A 20,109-nucleotide genomic window follows, 5' to 3' on the forward strand; every position below is an offset into this window, starting at 1 on the left:
AGTGGTGTCCGACCTGAACCCATCCAATCCACAACGTTTTGGTCACTCATAGAAAAGTCTCTACCCTCTAGCGTTCCTCATCTATATTTGCTCAGACGCCTAAATCTTAGAAGACGGTGAAAAGCAAAATGTCTCTTCGGATATCGGCGATTCCATCCTCTCCTCCGAATGAAGGAACCGGCCCCGCGGTCCGACGTAGGTCGGCGGGTTATCATCCGAGCATATGGGGCGATCATTTCCTTAAATATGCTTCTCCATCCCCCTCATTGGTCTGCGATTTTCCTTTTATCTTCTTATATTGTTTTCTTGCAGTTGCATTTTGCGGACTTAGGCTCCGTTTGTTTCACGGAAAACAACTTTCAGCAAAATATTTTTTGAATTTTTCAGCGTTTGATTTGCGGAACATAAACAAGTTAAGGAAAATATTTTCCATCCATGAAAAATACATGTTCAAAAGTGAGGAGAATGTTTTTCTCTTTTTTGAGAACATGGAAACATTCCCTCATCTTTCCTCCTTTCATTCTTTCACATTCATTTTCCTTTTAATTATTTCAAAATAAATTCCCAATGTTTTAAGCAATTTCTATTATTAATTCCGAATAATTTCATTTTTGTTTTATTTTCCTCGTTTCTTTTTCTTTTATTTTCGTTTTGATTTCCTTATTTTTTTTCTTTCTTTTGCCGGTCATCGGCGACCAGCCACAGGCAAGGACGAGCCTCGACGGCCTTATGCGAGGCTTCACCTCGCTAGATCCGGCGAGGTCGAGCTCGACCTCGTCGCTAGCAAGACCAAAGTGGGCTCGCCTTGCCGGATCCAGTGAGGTCGAGCTTGCATCAGCATTGAGCGAGGCCGAGCCTCGCAAAGAACAACAATGCCCGAGGCCTCACTCGATCGGCGAGGACCGAGGCTCCACCTTGCCTGGGCCGATCACAAGTGACCGGCCAAAGAAGAAGAAAAACGAAATATTATTAGAATGAGTGTGAGGAGGAAAATCAAATTGAATTTCCCGATGTAGTGGTTGATGTTTTCTAGTTCATTCAGATTTTAGCAAAACGAGGAAAAATATCGTCATTTTTTTGGAAAATTGACTTACTAAAAATCATTTTCCAAAACTACGATATTTTCTACGGCACAAATAGAGCGGTACTTCGATTTTCTCCACCATCAGACAGTAAGGCTTGGCAAGTTGTCCGACCATTATAAACCTACTTGTGCTCCAGCGGCACCTCGTAGGAGCACCACCACTCTCTCTTTCTTAGTTAAAGAACACCATAAATGCCAAAACTTGTGTACCACACTCACTTTAGTGCCAAACTTTCAAAACGATCATTTAAGTGTCAATTTTTTTTAAAAAACAATCACTTCAGTGCCAACTCTAATTTGAGTTGATGTGGCTCACCGGAATCCGACGTGGCCTATTTTTATTAATATTTGAGTTGAAGTGGCTCGCCGAGTTGGCACCGATGTATGTGTTTTTTAAAATATTTGGCAATTAAGTGATCGTTTTGAATGTTTTGGCATTAAAGTGATAGTTTTTAAAAAAAAAAATTAACACTTTAGTGATCGTTTTGAAAGTTTTGACACTAAAGTAAGGGTCGTATATAAGTTTTGACACTTGCGGTGTACTTAAGCCTTCTTTCTTTGCACGTGCACATAATTGTTGTTTCTATTTTTCTCCTAAAAAAGTCTCTTGTAGGTCCTATGTCCGGTCTTCAATCTTTGTTCAATCACTTACGGGTTTAAAAGGACTCTCATTCGAGCATAACACTTTTTCATTTTTAGTCCAAAACCACTCTTAAAGCTTCACCGATCCCAGGATGTCCTTCGCTGCAAGTATGAGTTGGGTATTGATTGGGTTAGGCATGGGTTACTAGATTTATGTTGCATGGAAATGCCTCAAAAATGATTAAATGGATAAATTTGAGTCGGAACATTTTTAACCCGATCCACCCTATGAAATATCTAAATTAAATACATAGACGGGATCATCAAAATAAATTTTATATTTTACAAAATAGGTATCTCATGCTTGCTTTTATTTGAAATAGCGTATGATATATTTACAGGAGTTCAAATTCCTTGGAAGAGTGGAGGAACGAGTGGAGGAACCGAAAGGAGAGGTAAGGAAGATGCTGACTAATGTCGCGGACAAGCCTTCACAGATGCTTCTCTTGATTGATCAAATCCAACGCTTGGGAATTGAATACCATTTTGAACGTGACATGGATGAGCAATTAGAACAAATTCACAAAAGTTACTCCCAACTTGATCATGCAGATTTTAGGGGAGATGACCTTCACATGGTTGCTCTTATCTTTCGATTGTTGCGACAACAAGGCTACAATATTTCATCGGGTATGTCTTTGATTTAGTGAACCAATGTGGAAGATACCATAAAAGTCCTATCGCTCTATCGAATTTTAGGAGAAACGAGTAGCAAAAAATTAACCATGCATACTCCCTTCCTAATTTCTAGTCGATTACATCTTTTTCTCATGTTGATTGGTGGCACAGATGTCTTTAACAAATTCAAAGATAGTGAAGGGAACTTCAGGGAATCGCTCATCAATGATGTGGGGGGATTGCTTAGCCTATATGAAGCTTGCCGGTTAAGGTGTCATGGCGATTCTATCTTGGAAGAAGCACTTTCTTTTGCTACAACTTACCTTGAATCAATCAATGAAAACAAAGTGAGCACTAGTCTTGCGAAACAAGTGAGTCATGCCCTAAAGCAACCACTTCGCAAGGGGTTGCCGAGGCTCGAGGCGAGGCATTACATTCCACTCTACCAAGAAGATCCTTCACATGATGAAGTCTTGCTCGCCTTGGCTAAACTAGATTTCAACTTACTGCAAGAGCAACACCAGAAGGAACTTGGCAAGATTACAAGGTTCATTAACTTCATGTGATAGCATAATCTGAATTTAGCTTCTAGGCTATGTTTCAACAATGCCCGAACTATCGATTTTTTTTTGTTGTTCCAAAGGTTCACTTGTCTAGTTTCATTTTACCCTTCTGGATAGAGCTTTTCAAAGTCCTTTACAAGTGAAAATGGGAGTTTAAACTATGCGAAGTCATCGAGCTAAGGCACTTTTGATAACGCTCATGTTTGTCTAATCATAGGTGGTGGAAGGCCATAGATGTTCCGAGGAATTTCCCATTTGCTAGAGACAGGATTGTGGAATTGTTCTTCTGGATCTCGGGAGTATATTTCGAGCCGGAGTTCGCCTTGGCTAGAGATATACTAACCAAAGTGATCGCCTTGACTTCCATTCTCGACGATATCTACGACGTGTATGGCACGTTGGAAGAACTTGCACTCATCACCGAAGCAATCCAGAAGTACGTAATCCGCACTCTCTATCTCAAACCTCTGAATTTGATCAATTTTGTATAGAGTCAAGTGTCTTATTTTTTTAGGACTTGGATTTAGGTGGGATGTTGATGCCATGGATGGACAACCAGAATATATGCAAGCTTATTACAAGGAGCTTCTCCATCTCTATGAAGAAATTGGGAATGAATTGGCCATAGAAGGAAGATCGTACCGTCTCGTCTACGCAAAAGAAGCCGTAAGCATCATTGGTACACTTTACACGTGTTGAACGCGCTCTTTAATGAGAAATCCGACGTTGTTGTTTATGTTCAATTTCTTAGATGAAGAAGCAAGCAAGAGCGTACTATCAAGAAGCCAAATGGTTCCATACCAACTACACACCAACATTGAAGGAGTACATGCCCCTTCAACTAATAACGTGTGGCTATGGTCTGTTATCAACTACATCACTAGTGGGAATGGGTGATGTGGTCACAAAGCATACTTTTGAATGGGCGAGTGGTGACTGCAAGATTGTGAAGGCTGCAGAAACCATCAATAGGCTCATGGATGACATTTCTTCTCACCATGTATAGTGAAAAATATAATTATCCTCAGATGATCTTATGAAATTTGATTAACCACCACTTAATCTAACGACAACAATGTCGTTTGACGTACAGTTTGAACAAAAGAGGGGGCACTTAGTATCTTTGGTGGAGTTGCTCATGAAAGAACGCGGTATGTCGGAGCTAGAAGCTGAGAAGGAAATTCGGAAAGGAGTCGTTGATGCCTGGAAGGACACCAATGAAGAGTTTCTCCGTCCAACCGCGGTTCCAGTACCAGTTCTCACACGGGTTCTCAATCTCTCGCGGGCGATGGATGTGGTGTACACCGACGGAGATCACTACACCCATTCTGGAACCAAGCTCAAAGGTTATGTTACATTGCTCTTCGTTAGTCCCTTACCGATGTGAAGTCCGGACCATCACACCAAATAGGTAACTGAAAATCAACAGGCTTTTCCGGGATGTAGGAGGTAAACTATCATTACTAATATGCACTTTCGGATTGATTTGCGTGATGAAAGTCATAAATAAACGATGCATATCTTTATGGTGTCGTTAAGTTTGCAAGTATAGTGTATGATGTAATTGTAGTATTTCAATAATTCCCAGCGCTTTGATGTCGAGGTTAGTAAGTCTCCGTTCGGGTACTTCACGGGGAAAAAAAAAGCATGTTATATTTTGGCTGTTCGTCCATGATGGGGTGTGTTTGAGAGGCGAAGGGGTGTGTTAGAAAGGCACCGTCTCCTTATCAATAAAGAAAGTTAATAACTTCGATGACACCTGTTCGAAAAAAAAAGAAACTTACAGAGAAACGTACATTCTCCTCTCCATCAAATAAACACACAAAATGCATCCATCATTACTGTGAGAAGGCAATCGGCATTTTCGCTATGGAACGAGAATACTTTCATTGTGATTGTATTCGGATCATTGTGGAGTTGTAGATTCGTTCGTTCCGTGCCGGTGATTCAACCAATATCCTTAGCAATTATGTTGCCGTGCATCAAAAAGCTTAGACCTTTTCTCCAGTGAATTCTTCCAACAAAACATAAATAAATAAACACATGTCGTCAAGTTGATTCTTCGTTTCCTTGTTGTATGTAATCTCATCTTGCAATAATAAGTATGAGATAAATCTGAAAAAAAAAAGAAAAGAAAAAAGGGGCAATTGTTAAGATTGCCGGAGCTTTTATAGTGTGGTATGGTCATGAGTATCACTTGATCCGTTGGCCATAGTCAACCACATTGTCTGGTAGAACTTTACTGTTTCATGTCTAAAAATATTTTTTCCGAGCCGGTAAATTTGAATAAGTTCGAAAGTGTAAAAAAAAAAAGTATTTGTGAAGAAAATTACCCCATGTGGCTTTTCTTACTGTTAACTTGTTTTACCAACACGTTACAAAGTTACCCAACCTTTACGGTAATTTGCAAAATTAGCAATTTTTGTACTACTTTATCCACTTACTTTTGGACAACATACCTGTTAAAATATTTCTCGAATTTGAGCCGAAAAAAGGACAATTTCCTAATTCAAGTAAATTTGCTTTTTTGAATAGGTTTTCTAATTGATGGTTTCATATTCAGAGAATGCTTCCTATTTTTTATCTAATTTTTACTCATTTGTAAGAAGTGGTTGTTCTTTATGAGAGTATCAAAGAGGAGTTTCTGCCTATGAGTTACATCACTATTGTTTGAAGCCAATTAAATCTTGTGAGTAAGATTTGTTTAATTCCTTCGTGAGATTGAACCCTCCTCCCCCGACATTTCCATTTTTCAATTATAAGTTAAAAGCCAAAATGTCCTTCTGGGAAGATCACCCGCAAATTATAAGCTACTTTGAAAAAAAGATAGACGTAGCATATCAATTGAAATTAAAAGGAACATCTGCGAAAATGTGGCCTACAAAAATGCTTGAAATGATCATCAAAATCAAAAGTTGAGTGCCATTGCAATTTCGTGGTCACCAAATGGGGTCGAAAAGATAAGTGGGGATCATCCCGTTGGCAAATCTAAGGTTGAGAAATTAATAGCCATGACAATACTAAAAGCTATTAGTCGGCGTAAGGCAACTCAAAAACTGTTCTTCCTCAATATTAAGTGGTTTTGGACGGGAATGCTTGTCCGTTGAGGGTAGAAAAAAAATTAGGCAGTAGATTTGCTGGATTCACACCACTGTGAAAGAGAATGTAATGAAGTGGCTAAACAATCGCCACCAGGAAAACATCTGAAAGAGTTATAGCTGTGCAAAAGAAAACGGATTACCATTCGAATTAACTCGAGCCTCTCGGTATAGCAACGTACCATCGGCATCTACTTCCATGCGTGTCGCTCCATACTTCACATCATATCAGCAAATTCCATCAGTAAACAATACAATTAGAGGTTTCATGGCCTTCATATTTGAAGAGACTCGGAACAATTGAAAAAGCTGGAGAAAACATGGCAACGAGACCTCTATGGCATCCAACTGTAGTTCAGCATAATCAATCAAGAATTCAAGACCGATTGCTAAATGAGCTTAACTCAAAAGTGCGTGGGCAAGTTTCTGAGCTAAAGGCCAGGTAACAAAGAAGGTCCCCTATCAAGCACTCTCTTCTTTCATACATACGAAGAAGAAAATAACTTCTTTTGCTTCCCTAGAAGTACGATGCATAGGATATCTGAATATAATCTCATAAGCAAAGAAAAGTAGTCATAAATGCAACATCGGCCAATCTCCCGTGCACTTCGCATGGCGCTCTTCTAGGATTGAGCAAGGACCAATAAAAAACAAAGATAATGAACTGAAACCGCACGAACAAAAGCTGTCACAAAAAGTATGCAAATGCCATCCAAGTGGGAGTGACAGTCGTCCAGAAACACCCAAAGACGACAGAGGAAGAAATCCGAACCTTCTCAAGAGTTTGTACCGCTCTTTGATTAGCAGCCTCATACTTTTCAGCCTGCACCAGTACAAAGTAGAGCAATTTAATTCATCTACCTTCCGACCAAAAAAAAAAAAAATTTATCTAACCAAATTTGAGGCTAGCACTAGAGGTGTCAAATGGGTGGATCGGGTCGGGTTTGGGTAGAATCGAATATGATCCGACCCATATTGACCCATTTAACTCATTTTGACTCATATTCATGTAATGAAAATCCAATGACTCATATCTAACCCGACCCACACTCAACCCATACCCGACCCAATCCATATTGACACCTCCCGCCTTTCTTTGCCGCCACTCCCGCCGGCCCGCCCCCGCCGCCGATCGCTAGCCCACCTACCCCCCTCGCCGGCCGCTCGCTCACCCCGCGGCGGCGCTTCCGCCCCATGTTCCCCACCAGCCGGCCCCCGCCGCCCACCGCTGCCCCAAGTCGGGAGGAACCACGGCAGAAGAGAGGTGGTCCCAGAGGACCAGGTCGAAATGGCGGGCGGCGCCGCACGCAGAGATTAAGGGGGAAAGAAGGAGAAGGTCGGGAAGGAAAGAAGGGTCGGACAAGAGGTGGAGCCAAAGGGGCCATGCTCGATGCAAGAGGCCATGGGTTACGTAGCCGAGCAACGGAGCGGAGGACCGGGTGCGATGAGCGGGTGAGGTGTAGCTGCGAGAGCGACAAAGGGTGGCGGGACTAGTTTCGGAGTGCCAAAGCAGAGCCAAGAAGAAGAAGGTGGGAAGTGGGGGGGTGTGCTTGAGCTGAATAATGAATTGGAGAGAAGGAAAACGAGTACTCATGATTTCAAGGAAGAAGAAGAAATGACCCAGAGAGTGAATGCCGGGAAAATGTGAGTGAAACACCTCTCCTTCCTCCATCATCACTGTAAAATCTGTCATCATCTTTGTTTTTCGCTCCGTGGCTCGCTCTCTTTCTCTCTCTCATCTTCCGTTGATTTTCAAAATCAGAGAGGACATAGCGATAGAATCTAATCTCCAATTCTACTCGGGCCTTCGTATCTATGCATTGTGAGGCTTGTGCTCGGACAGCAAGTAGTTGTGGGCGGCCGCGGCGACAGTAGTGGGCAAACGGCGGCGGCGGCGGCTGCGAGGCCGGTGGAGGTGGTGGGCCACGGGAGGCGAGCGGTTGCGACGACGGGCGCTTGGAAAGATATAGCCCATGGGTCAAAAATAGGTCGAAAATGGGTTGAGCTAAAATCCATTAAAACCTATATTTAAATAGGCTTTATAAGTTTAGATCCATATTTGACCTATTTTTTAAATTTAGTAAACCATATATGACTCAAGTGTATAAAAGTGAGTTAAAAAGTGAATCAATGACCCATATTGACATCTTTACGGAGAACTCATATTTTAATATTTTTTTTATTTTCTATTTTTTATTTATTTTTTATTTTTTCATCTTTCTTCTTCGACCTCGCCGGTCCTTGGTGGGGGCGAGCCTCGCCTTTGATAGGCAACGTTGACTTGCCATGGTCGAGCGAGGCTCAGCCTCGACGTGGCCGGTGGAGGCAAGCTTCACTTGAGACAACCTTGCCAGCCAACGCCTTTGGCTAGTTGTTGGCCGGAGAAGAAGTAGATAGAAGAAAAAAAGAAAAAATAACATAATTATAAAAAAATTAAAACAATCGGCGTCTACATCAGCGCCGGCTAGCCTAATTTAGTTAGATAGATGGAATTGGCATAATTGTAAAAAGTTTAAAACTGAATCGGTACAATTACAATAAATTTATGATCTTTTTGGAAATTCTCCCGAGAAAGAACTATTAACTTGATAATGGGCTCTAGCCCAAACAATACTGATGGGCTTTTTCATGCTTCCAGTTCGGGCCTATAAAGCCCATTACCAACTTGAGGATTTGATCGGTTTGGTTGCCCTTCGGCCGGAGCTGGCGTGCACTCGGACAGCAAACGTAATTCCTCGTAAAATCTGTTTGGCCTTGACACAGAGTTCGTCTGGTATGCGAAGAAGATGCCACACCTTGTATTCCACGACCTTTCGGTCAGCTACGGTTAAGAAATGACACTATCTATTTCATTTGATCTTCTCATTCTCTGTTGAATGTACTGCATATAGCTCAAGCCCGAATTGAAAAGAACGTTTGGTCCTATGTTCGCTGCGTTATCATGCGCTTGCCATATGGCACGACACTTGACATATGGCCTTGTCGTGTGGCCCACCATATAATGATAACGCAAAAAAGGTAGATCCCTCTCATTTTGTTACAAGGGCTTAGTATAAAAATTAAAAAAATTTCCTAAAGAGAGACAAAAAAAATTAATCATACATTTGAAAATCTCGAGCCTCAATGTGCCTGACTTTGGTACCATAAGTCGGTATCTTTTCTCCCGAAACTAAGTCACGAGGCCAAGAGAAAGGAGGATGATCGAAACACTTCACTGTTTCCACCGTGCTCTCTCGGAGATATTACCTTAGATAAGCAGACAATTAGAAAGCCCCTATTCTAGTAGCGTCATTCCACTCCGTAAGGGATTCTCATCTAAAAGCGCTTTACCCGGCATACGTACGTGAATTTGCTCAAATTTTCCGTAAGCAGACAACCGAGATCATCGTTCAATGACCCGCCTTCGGTTTCTGAGGTCATCAGAATCGCCGCCCCTGTCATCCTTGTATGTGTTTAACCTTCCCCGCTGGTTGTTCTCAAATTTCCCTGCTCTGGGACTCTTGTAATTCCTTGAACCATCCGATCTTCGATCATTCCTCCGCCCACCGAACTCATCTGCTCGAGGTCGAGGACTATTATAATTCCTTGAACCATCCGATCTCCGATCGTTCCTCCGCCCACCGAACTCATCCGTTCGAGGTCCGGGACTCTTATAATTCCTTGAACCATCCGATCTCCGATCATTCCTCCGCCCACTAAACTCATCTGCTCGAGGTCCGGGACTCTTATAATTCCTTGAACCATCCGATCTCCGATCATTCCTCCTCCCACTGAACTCATATGCTCGAGGTCCTCTGCTTTTGATACCTCCACGTGCCCCTCTTAATGGCCCATCAAAGTCGTCATCCGAAAAGTTGTCCCTATTACCACGCGAGCCACGCCCATCAAATTTGCTCCCTCTTCTATTTGGTTCCATGTCTTTTCTTCTAAACTTGGTTCTATGAGAACTGGCATATTCATCCGATTCAGAGCCAGAAAAAGTGAGAATTCCTCCGACGTCCTACTTTATCAGAAAATTTACCCGCTTTACTTCCCCGCATCCGTAAGTCCTCATCCGAATCATCAGCTGAATCCGAATACAGCCCGGCCTCTTCATCTGAGCCATAGCTCAATCCCCCGAGTTTACCTGGAGGACTTCTACTTCTGCCTCTATTTCTAGAATCGGCAACGTGACTAGATCTCCAGTTAGGACGGACTGAACTCTCATCCTCAGAATCAAAATCAACGTCTTCATCATATGAACCAGGAACAGAGGGCCCGCGATGGAAGGGTTTCAATTGCCTATTGGGAGAGGGTGACATTGGTTTTTGTTGGGCAAGTGATTTATTGTCTACGTCTCCATCTTCAGACCCAGAGTCCCCTTCAAACTCGGAAAAGTCTATTGATGACCCATCCCTAACCGGTGGATTATTCCGTCCATCTACCTCGTAACTGTCCACGTCATCTTCCTCATCATCAAAATCGTCAAAACCGGTACGAGAACCGTGATCGGAATCAGAGTATTCTCTGTTAACAACTATTGGGAATTTATTATCACGACGAAAATCTTCTTCAAACCCTTGATGATTCCTCCCCTGCTCCGGGCTATGTAAAGAGGAATCTTTGCCCTTCATTGACGAGTCTGCATACTCAAAAGCAGCAACATCTGCTCCATCACATTCATCATCATCAAAATCAAAGTTCCATGCATTAGAGACTTCTGGGCGGCTGGCAGTCCTCTCCAGCCTTGTCCTTGGATTCTGATGTCTTTCCTGCAATTTGTCTTCCATGAACTGGTCAGGCGGGCGCTTGCAATCGCAATGGAAGCAGGCCGTATTTCTCCGGTAGTTTAAGAAGTTGCACCTACCAGAAAACATGGACCAGGACCGGCATGAGCTATGTAAAATGCACAATTAGTATGCACCGTTCATTCAGTATATTGTAAAATTAGTAGTACATAGGCACATCTTCTTGGATCTCTGCACACATTGAAGATTCTTCGACACTTTGCTCATTATATCTCAACAATATAATGAATAAAAGTTACTGTAGTAATGAATAATTATTCCAATATTAAAGGGACGGGGCAATTTCCACAACTTTTCAAGAAATGGCATGTAAACAACTTAAAATTGCATGCTAGATGATGTGACAATGAAGCTCCAACAGCGATTGAACATGGAGCGCTTGCCCTTGTTCTACCATCGTTCTATTCAGAAAGTTTGGAATTGTTCTATTGGAAGTACTCTTTACAAGTGCTGAAATCATCTATGCTACCTTTTACTGGAAAAAGGAGGTTATTTTCGTTGGTTGTGGTATATCATACTACAGTTTAGGCTCTGTTTGTTTCGCGAAAATCAATGATTCGGAAAACAACTTTTAAAAATTATAGTGCATAATTTTTTACGAAAAAATGGATGAGCTAAAAATCTCTTCGCCCACGAAAATATGTCATATTACAAACGATTATTTTTAAGAAAATGTTTTCCGAGTCGTTCATTTTCTGCAAAACAATCGTATGCTTAATTAGCAAAGTTTTTGGCTAATTTGCAATTGCATTGTTCTGTATTTGCCTTACATGCCCTTCTCTGTCTCTCTCTCCACAGATGACGCTTACATGCTAATACATGCCCCTTTTAACAAGGGCACGTGCTCCATATTTTGGGTTCACACCTAAAACCAGGAACCGAATCAATATTCACCAATTCCAAATTTAGGAATCGAAAATCGGACCGGCAATCATGGTAGCTGCCTAGAATAGGCCGATTTGCTCGGTCCGGGTGGTTCCCGAATCAGTCCGGTTCTTTCGTTCACCCAATACTATTTACAGACAGCCAATAAATATATCTTTTGGGAATATATACCATATCCCTACCACTTATTTTCACGTCAACAATCACTTCATTTCATATACAACAATTACCTTTTCTCATGTTCAATAATTACTTCTTTCGCATGATAACAAACTATTTCAATACAAGTTCCCACATACTTTTTACATGCACCATCATCTTCTCGATTTGAACCAAGTCAGGAACAACACAGCATGATTAACACCTTTTTCGCAGAGGAATGGAGCCATTGAATCGACCTTGGACACAATTGAAGGTTAAATTCTTGTTGGCCGTACGTTAGACACAATGGAAAAACAGAGCAGAGCCTCTTCTTGCAAAATGAACAGTAGAGAAGCAATCACAAACAAGCATTAGCGCTGACAGTCCGCACCATAGTCAGGTCAAATTCTTAGAGAGTTGTCCTATTTCCATGGCCGCATTCATTAGCTATTCAACTTCTCTTTGCTGTACATGAACACACGGTGTATCAATCAAACCTTGAAAGTGAATAACGCTTCGAGACTCATCACGAAATAGAAATACACGGGGAAGAACGTGTTTTGGTAAAATAAACTTTTGCGTTTTCTGTTTCTTTTCCCCTCCTCCTTTTCCACAACAAAAAGTCTAAACCTATTATATTTGTGCTAATTTAATCCTAAATCTCATAATTATGTTAATTTAGTCCTAAACTTTTTTACAATTTGCTAATTGATTTTGTCCGGCTAATTTTGCCTGGAATTCATTGACGTGGAAGACGGTTGGCCTATATGGCATAGTCGGCGCCGACGTGGACTATTTTTATTATTTAAAAATAAAATAAAATATTTAGTATTTTAATATTTTTTTTCTTCCTTTCATTTTGGCCGGCGAGGGTGCAAAGGTCCCCCTCGTGGTACTCCTAGAGAAGGGATTGGGTGAGGGCTGTAACCCTTGTCAACAACCAGCAAGGGTTTGTTGGCCCTCGTTAGCCAAAATGAAAGGAAAAATAAAGAAGGAAAAAACAAAAACAATAATAAAAAAGAAAAGAAAAGAAAAGAAAAACAAAAATTGTAGAAAATTTCAAAATATTATTTGAGAAGTCCACATCAGCGTCGACTGTACCACGTAGATATCCGGCATCCACATCAGCGATTTCTGGCCAATTTTAGCCAAATGAACTCAATTAGCAAAAAAATGTGAATGAGATTACTGTAGTAATATTACACGGAAACTAATCAGGATCTTGCAAATTAAGTCAATGTGAAAAGCCTGAAGAAATAAATGAGGAACGATAAAAGACGCCAGAAATTACGAGGCTCGATCCGAATGTCTACATCCACGAGAAGAACAAGCAAAAATAATCCACTATAATCAAAGAATCGGAGTTACAATCGTTTAATATGCTCGTATTTCTCACATCTAAATTGTATCTAAAATCAAAATATTTACAAATAAAACAACTCTCAACTGGATATAAAAACTCACATACAAAATCTCCGCATGTTCAAGAGCCCAATAGCATTAACTCTTGGGTACACTTCGATTTCAAATCTGAAAGGCACTTGGATGAATCTTAAAGTTGTCCCAATTGCAATTTGGGGACATCGTTATCCACTCAGAGGTTCGTGGCTTCTATCCAATAAACTAACAATAATGTCGTTAGGCCTTAAATAATGGGATTATAGTAACATAATCCACTGAACTTAACATTAGTCGGTGGCGTCGGATTTGGTGCAGAGTGCAAAGTGACAGCTGGCGGCGTCAACGACCCAACCGCCCCGTGTACCTCAAATTAAAAGGCTTACTTCCGGATCACGAGTCCATCACAAGACGCCAAAAGCTCCATAAATGGAGCCACGTGGGCGGCTGAGATGTCATCATGACTGTCCTTTCCTTTATCTCGATCCAATGAGGGGGCCCACCCAAGGGATCCAGCCCCATTAAACACGCGTCGCTCAGTGAATCAACCTGGGTAAAAATGTGCTGGCACCCCGTGGGTACCCAATATTTTCTCATCGGTGACAGGCTGTGATCGCGATCGGGGGCGGCGGGCTCCATCGCGACCGTCCAAAGCGAACCCCGGGGGGCCCCACCACGTGGCAATGCTCAGCCGCCGTGGGGCCGACATCTCACTATGTGGTCGAGTTTTGGCCGCTGTCCAATCAACGCGTGAAAAAGCAGAGGTCATTGTCGGGCAAGCGAAGGTACAATTGTTTTCGTACCCCTTCGTGGGAAAAGGGGACCCAGCCCCGTCAGCCAAAGATAAAAGACACTTGACTTTTCATTTCAACCAAATGGAAAAAAAAAAAAAAACAATGTTATAGAAAAAGAACTAATTACACTTCATAAAAAATTATTTACGGAGAACTCGCGCCCATATGAAAAGATATTTGGAAGTCGCCGTGGAATCGACACAGAGGTAATCATTGAGCGAACTTAAACCGAACCTGCCGATTGATCGATGCCTGAATTATCGATCCAACTTGTTCATTTATAGCCTATAAATTTGCAATTTTTCACTAAATAACATCGCTGGAGCTTGCTTAATTGTGTCTTCATTCCCTTTGTGAATCGGATTGGATCGAGACAGGCTCATGGGTCATCCCATCCGCGATTGGGCCTAGCTCGAGGAGCCGGACTTTGATGATGGTATCAGAACAAAAACATTTAGTTTCATTTGTGGCATACACATAAGTATTTCTCGAAGCGCTCTCTGCTCAGCCTTTCGAAAGTCGCTGTGCGGCGCTCCCCATTTTTTGGCGGCGGGGCTTCTGCTAAAAAAACCACGATTTCTTTCACCGAGCGGCGCTTGTCTTTTCGGAGTGTCAGGGAAGAAAACCAGCAGAGCAAAAAGCTTTCTGCATTTTACTTTCCTGTAATTTCTTCATGGGCCCCACAAAAAAGGAGATCCGCACAATTTGGTCCAAATTTGACCGTGCATATAGAGACATAACAAAATAAGCGTGCTCCTCTTTTTTGCTCGCGACCAAAATTAAATTCAACGTACGCACATCGTGCACGGACTCCAATTCGAAATATAATTTAATAATTACGACTAAATTATTATAATTTAAAATTTTAAAAATAAATTAATATAATTATAATGAATTTAATATTTTTTTTATACTTTTCTGGCTTATAAATAAATACCCATCAATGACGTTTAGGACGCTCGCGGAAAAGTCTCTACCCTTTAGCATTCTTCATTTATATAACATGTTATGTTCTTTGTCCTTGGAGAAAGAGACGAAATGGCAGCGCTTATCATCTTGATTTTTGTCAGCTGTATGGCATCAATATCTAGACGTCATAAACTCGCGTACCATTGTCATATGCTTCTCGATCCGCCAGCTGCATGAATTGTATTGGCTATACCCAACGTATGCGTTTGTGCTGCGTTTGATCGCCAGACGAAGAAACGCAGCAATTAAGGTTAAGACTCCGAATATGAATTGACTAAGACTTGTAGCTGACTTCATAAAATTAGATGATATTACGAGAGTCGCCACGGAATAGAAACTACACCGGTAAGAACACGTTTTGATAAAATAAACTGTTGCGTTTTTTGTTCGGCACGCCATCGACCAGTCGACCTTTCCAAGTTTCCAACGTAGGAAGAGCCTATAAATTCTAAATTGTAGTGGTGTCTGACCTGAACCCATCCAATCCATAACGTTTTGATCACTCATAGAAAAGTCTCTACCCTCCAGCGTTCCTTATCTGTATTTGCTCAGGCGCCTAAATCTTAGAAGACGGCAAAAAGCAAATGTCTCTTCAAATATCGGCAATTCCATCCTCTTCTCCGAATGAAGGAACCGGCCCCGCGGTCCAACGTAGGTCGGCGGGTTATCATCCGAGCATATGGGGCGATTATTTCCTTAAATATGCTTCTCCATCTACCTCATTGGTCTGCGATTTTCCTTTTATCTTCTTATTTTGTTTTCTTGCGGTTGTATTTTGCGGACTTAGGCTCCGTTTGTTTAACGGAAAACAACGTTCGGGAAAATGTTTTTCAAATTTTTCAGCGTTTGATTCGTGGAAGATAAACAAGTTAAGGAAAATATTTTCTACCCATGAAAAATACACGTTCAAAAGTGAGGATAATGTTTTTCTCTGTTTTTGAGAACATTGAAACATGCCCTCATCTTTCCTCCTTTCATTCTTTCACATTCATTTTCCTTTTGATTATTTCAAAATAAATTCCAAATGTTTTAAGCAATTTCTATTATTAATTCTGAATAATTTCATTTTTGTTTTGCTTTCCTTGTTTCTTTTTCTTTTATTTTCTTTTTGATTTCCTTGTTTTTTCTTTCTTTCGCTAGTCATCGACGACCAACCACAGGCAAGGACGAGCCTCGACGGCCTTATGCGAGGCTTCACCTCGCTAGATCCGATGAGGTCGAGCTCAACCTCGTTGCCGGTGAGACAAGAGTGGGCTCGCCTTGCCGGATCCGGCGAGGTTGAGCTTGCATCAGCATTGAGCAAGGCCGAGCCTCGCAAAGAACAACAATGCTCGAGGCCTCGCTCGATCGCCGAGGACCGGGGCTCCACCTTGCCTAGGCCGATCACCGACCACCGGCCGAAGAAGAAGAAAAACGAAATATCATTAGAATGAGTGTGAGGAGGAAAATCAAATTGAATTTCCTGGTGTAGCGGTTGATGTTTTCTAGTTCATTTCATATTTTAGCAAAACAGGGGAAAATATCGTCATTTTTTTCGGAAAATTGACTTACTAAAAATCATTTTCCAAAAATACGACATTTTCTGCGACACAAACAGAGCGGTACTTCGATTTTCTTCGCCATCGCCCAGTAAGGCTTGGCAAGATGTCCAATCGTTATAAACCTACTCGTGCTCCAGCGACATCTCGTACGGGCACCACCACTCTCTTTCTTAGCTAAAGAGCACCATAAGTGCCAAAAATTGTATACCACACTCACTGTAGTGCCAAACTTTCAAAACGATCACTCAAGTGCTAATTTTTTTAAAAAAACGATCACTTCAATGCCAACTCTAATTTGAGCTAATGTGGCTCACCGGAATCCGATGTGACCTATGTTTATTAATATTTGAGTTGAAGTGGCTCGCCGAAGTTGGCACAGATGTGAGTGTTTTTTAAAATATTTGACAATTAAGTGATCATTTTAAAAAAAAAATTGACACTTAAGTGATCGTTTTGAAAGTTTTGGCACTGAAGTGATAGTTTTTCTAAAAAAAAATTAACACTTAAGTGATGGTTTTGAAAGTTTTGACACTAAAGTAAACGGCGTATATAAGTTTTGACACCGGCGGTGTACTTAAGCCCTCTTTCTTTGCACGTGCACATAATTGTTGTTTCTATTTTTCTCCTAAAAAAGTCTCGTGTAGGTCCTATGTCCGGTCTTCAATCTTTCTGCAATCACTTACGGGTTTAAAAGGACTCTCATTAGAGCATAACACTTTTGCACTTTTAGTCCAAAACCACCCTTAAAGCTTCACCGTTCCTAGGATGTCCTCCGCTGCAAGTATGAGTTCGGTATTGATTGGGTTAGGCATGGGTTACTAGATTTATGTTGCATGGAAATGCATCAAAACAATGGATAAATTTGAGTCAGAACATTTTTAACCCGACCCACCCTATGAAATATCTAAATTAAATACACAGACGGGATCATCAAAATAAGTTTTATATTTTACAAAATAGGTATCTCATGCTTGCTTTTATTTGAAATAGCGTATGATATATTTACAGGAGTTCAAATTCCTTGGAAGAGTGGAGGAACGAGTGGAGGAACTCAAAGGAGAGGTAAGGAAGATGTCGATCGATGTCGCGAACAAGCCCGCACGGATGATTCTCTTGATTGATCAAATCCAACGCTTGGGAATTGAATACCATTTTGAACGTGACATGGATGAGCAATTAGAACAAATTCACAAAAGTTACTCCCGCCTTCATCATGCAGATTTTAGGGGAGATGACCTTCACATGGTTGCTCTTATCTTTCGATTGTTGCGACAACAAGGCTACAATATTTCATCGGGTACGTCTTTGATTTAGTGAACCAATGTGGAAGATACCATAAAAGTCCTATCGCTCTATCGAATTTTAGGAGAAACAAGTAGCAGAAAATTAACCATGCATACTCCCTTCCTAATTTCTAGTCGGTTACGTCTTTTTCCCATGTTGATTGGTGGCACAGATGTCTTTAACAAATTCAAAGATAGTGAAGGGAACTTCAGGGAATCGCTCATCGGTGATGTGGGCGGATTGCTTAGCCTATATGAAGCTTGCCAGTTAAGGTGTCATGGCGATTCTATCTTGGAAGAAGCACTTTCTTTTGCTACAACTTACCTTGAATCAATCAATGAAAACAAAGTGAGCACTAGTCTTGCGAAACAAGTGAGTCATGCCCTAAAGCAACCACTTCGCAAGGGGTTGCCGAGGCTCGAGGCGAGGCATTACATTCCACTCTACCAAGAAGATCCTTCACATGATGAAGTCTTGCTCGCCTTGGCTAAACTAGATTTCAACTTACTGCAAGAGCAACACCAGAAGGAACTTGGCAAGATTACAAGGTTCATTAACTTCATTTGATAGCATAATCTGAATTTAGCTTCTAGGCTATGTTTCAACAATGCCGAACTATCGATTTTTGTTGTTGTTCCAAAGGTTTACTTGTCTAGTTTCATTTCACCCTTCTAGAAGGTGCTTTTCAAAGTCCTTTACAAGTGAAAATGGGAGTTTAAACTATACGAACTCATCGAGCTAAAGTACTTTTGATAACGCTCATGTTTGTCTAATCATAGATGGTGGAAGGCCATAGATGTTTCGAGGAATTTCCCATTTGCTAGAGATAGGATTGTGGAATTGTTCTTCTGGATCTCGGGAGTATATTTCGAGCCAGAGTTCGCCTTGGCCAGAGATATACTAACCAAAGTGATCGCCTTGACTTCTATTCTTGACGATATCTATGACGTGTATGGCACGTTGGAAGAACTTGCACTCATCACCGAAGCAATCCGAAAGTACGTAATCCGCACTCTCTATCTCAAACCTCTGAATTTGATCAATTTTGTATAGAGTCAAGTGTCTTATTTTTTTAGGATTTGGACTCGGGTGGGATGTTGATGCCATGGATGGACAACCAGAGTATATGCAAGCTTATTACAAGGAGCTTCTCCATCTCTATGAAGAAATTGGGAATGAACTAGCCATAGAAGGAAGATCGTACCGCCTCGTCTATGCAAAAGAAGCCGTAAGCATCATTGGTACACTTTACATGCGTCGAACGCGCTCCTTATTTAGAAATCCGACGTTGTTGTTTATGTTCAATTTCTTAGATGAAGAAGCAAGCAAGAGCGTACTATCAAGAAGCCAAATGGTTCCATACGAAGTACACACCAACATTGAAGGAGTACATGCCCCTTCAACTAATAACAACTGGCTATGGACTATTATCGACTACATCACTAGTGGGAATGGGTGATGTGGTCACAAAGCATACTTTTGAATGGGCGAGTGGTGACTGCAAGATTGTGAAGGCTGCAGAAACCATCTGTAGGCTCATGGATGACATTTCCTCTCACCACGTATAGTGAAAAACATAATTTTCCTCGGATGATCTTATGAAATTTGATTAACCACCACTTAATCTAACGACACCAATGTCGTTTGATGTACAGTTTGAGCAAAAGAGGGGGCACTTAGTATCTGCGGTGGAGTTGCTCATGAAAGAACGCAGCATGTCGGAGCTAGAAGCCGAGAAGGAAATCCGGAAAGGAGTCATTGATGCCTGGAAGGACACCAATGAAGAGTTTCTCCGTCCAACCGCAGTTCCAGCATCGGTTCTCACACGGGTTCTCAATTTCTCGCGGGCGATGGATGTGATGTACACCAACGGAGATCACTACACCCATTCTGGAACCAAGCTCAAAGGTTATGTTACATTGCTCTTCGTTAGTCCCTTACCGATGTGAAGTCCGGACCAAACGTCGTCACACCAAATAGGTAACTGAAAATCAACAGGCTTTTCCGGGATGTATGAGGTAAACTATCATTACTAGTATGCACTTTCGGATTGATCTGCGTGATGAAACTCATAAATAAACGATGCATATCTGTATGGTGTCGTTAAGTTTGCAAGTATAGTGTATGATGTAATTGTAGTATTTCAATAATCCCTAGCGCTTTGATGTCGAGGTTAGTAAGTCTCCGTTCGGGTACTTCACGGGAAAAAAAAGCATGTTATATTTTGGCTGTTCATCCATGTTGGGGTGTGTTTGAGAGGCGAAGGGGTGTGTTAGAAAGGCACCGTCTCCTTATCAATAAAGAA

General features: G+C 41.4%; 1 protein-coding gene across 2 annotated transcripts; it reads left to right on the forward strand.

Annotated features, from left to right (window-relative positions):
* Positions 1-100: 100 nt before the first annotated feature.
* On the forward strand, positions 101-19,919 carry LOC115733422 ((-)-germacrene D synthase-like). Of its 2 annotated transcripts, XM_048280439.1 has the most exons (7): positions 101-269; positions 2,068-2,356; positions 2,516-2,891; positions 3,125-3,343; positions 18,894-19,032; positions 19,118-19,366; positions 19,460-19,919. In XM_048280439.1, exons 1-7 carry the CDS (start codon positions 129-131, stop codon positions 19,751-19,753), a joined length of 1,707 nt encoding a protein of 568 aa, XP_048136396.1. In that variant the 5' UTR covers positions 101-128; the 3' UTR covers positions 19,754-19,919. The 2 variants fall into 2 exon arrangements, with proteins under 2 accessions (XP_048136396.1, XP_048136397.1); XM_048280440.1 differs by lacking the exons at positions 18,894-19,032; positions 19,118-19,366; positions 19,460-19,919 and adding exons at positions 3,435-3,573; positions 3,659-3,928.
* The last annotated feature ends 190 nt before the right edge of the window (positions 19,920-20,109 follow it).

Source organism: Rhodamnia argentea, chromosome 6 (assembly GCF_020921035.1).
Source record: "Rhodamnia argentea isolate NSW1041297 chromosome 6, ASM2092103v1, whole genome shotgun sequence".
In the NCBI taxonomy this organism is placed as follows: Eukaryota; Viridiplantae; Streptophyta; class Magnoliopsida; order Myrtales; family Myrtaceae; genus Rhodamnia; species Rhodamnia argentea.

What these genes read in the sequence shown, in the direction of transcription:
- LOC115733422 (XM_048280439.1), top strand. Translation starts at nt 129, where the DNA reads ATGTCTCTTCGGATATCGGCGATTCCATCCTCTCCTCCGAATGAAGGA. An exon ending in CTTCTCCATCCCCCTCATTG is followed by an intron (nt 270 to 2,067) that starts GTCTGCGATTTT and finishes ATATATTTACAG; the next exon opens with GAGTTCAAATTCCTTGGAAG. An exon ending in ATCACCGAAGCAATCCAGAA is followed by an intron (nt 3,344 to 18,893) that starts GTACGTAATCCG and finishes ATTTGGACTCGG; the next exon opens with GTGGGATGTTGATGCCATGG.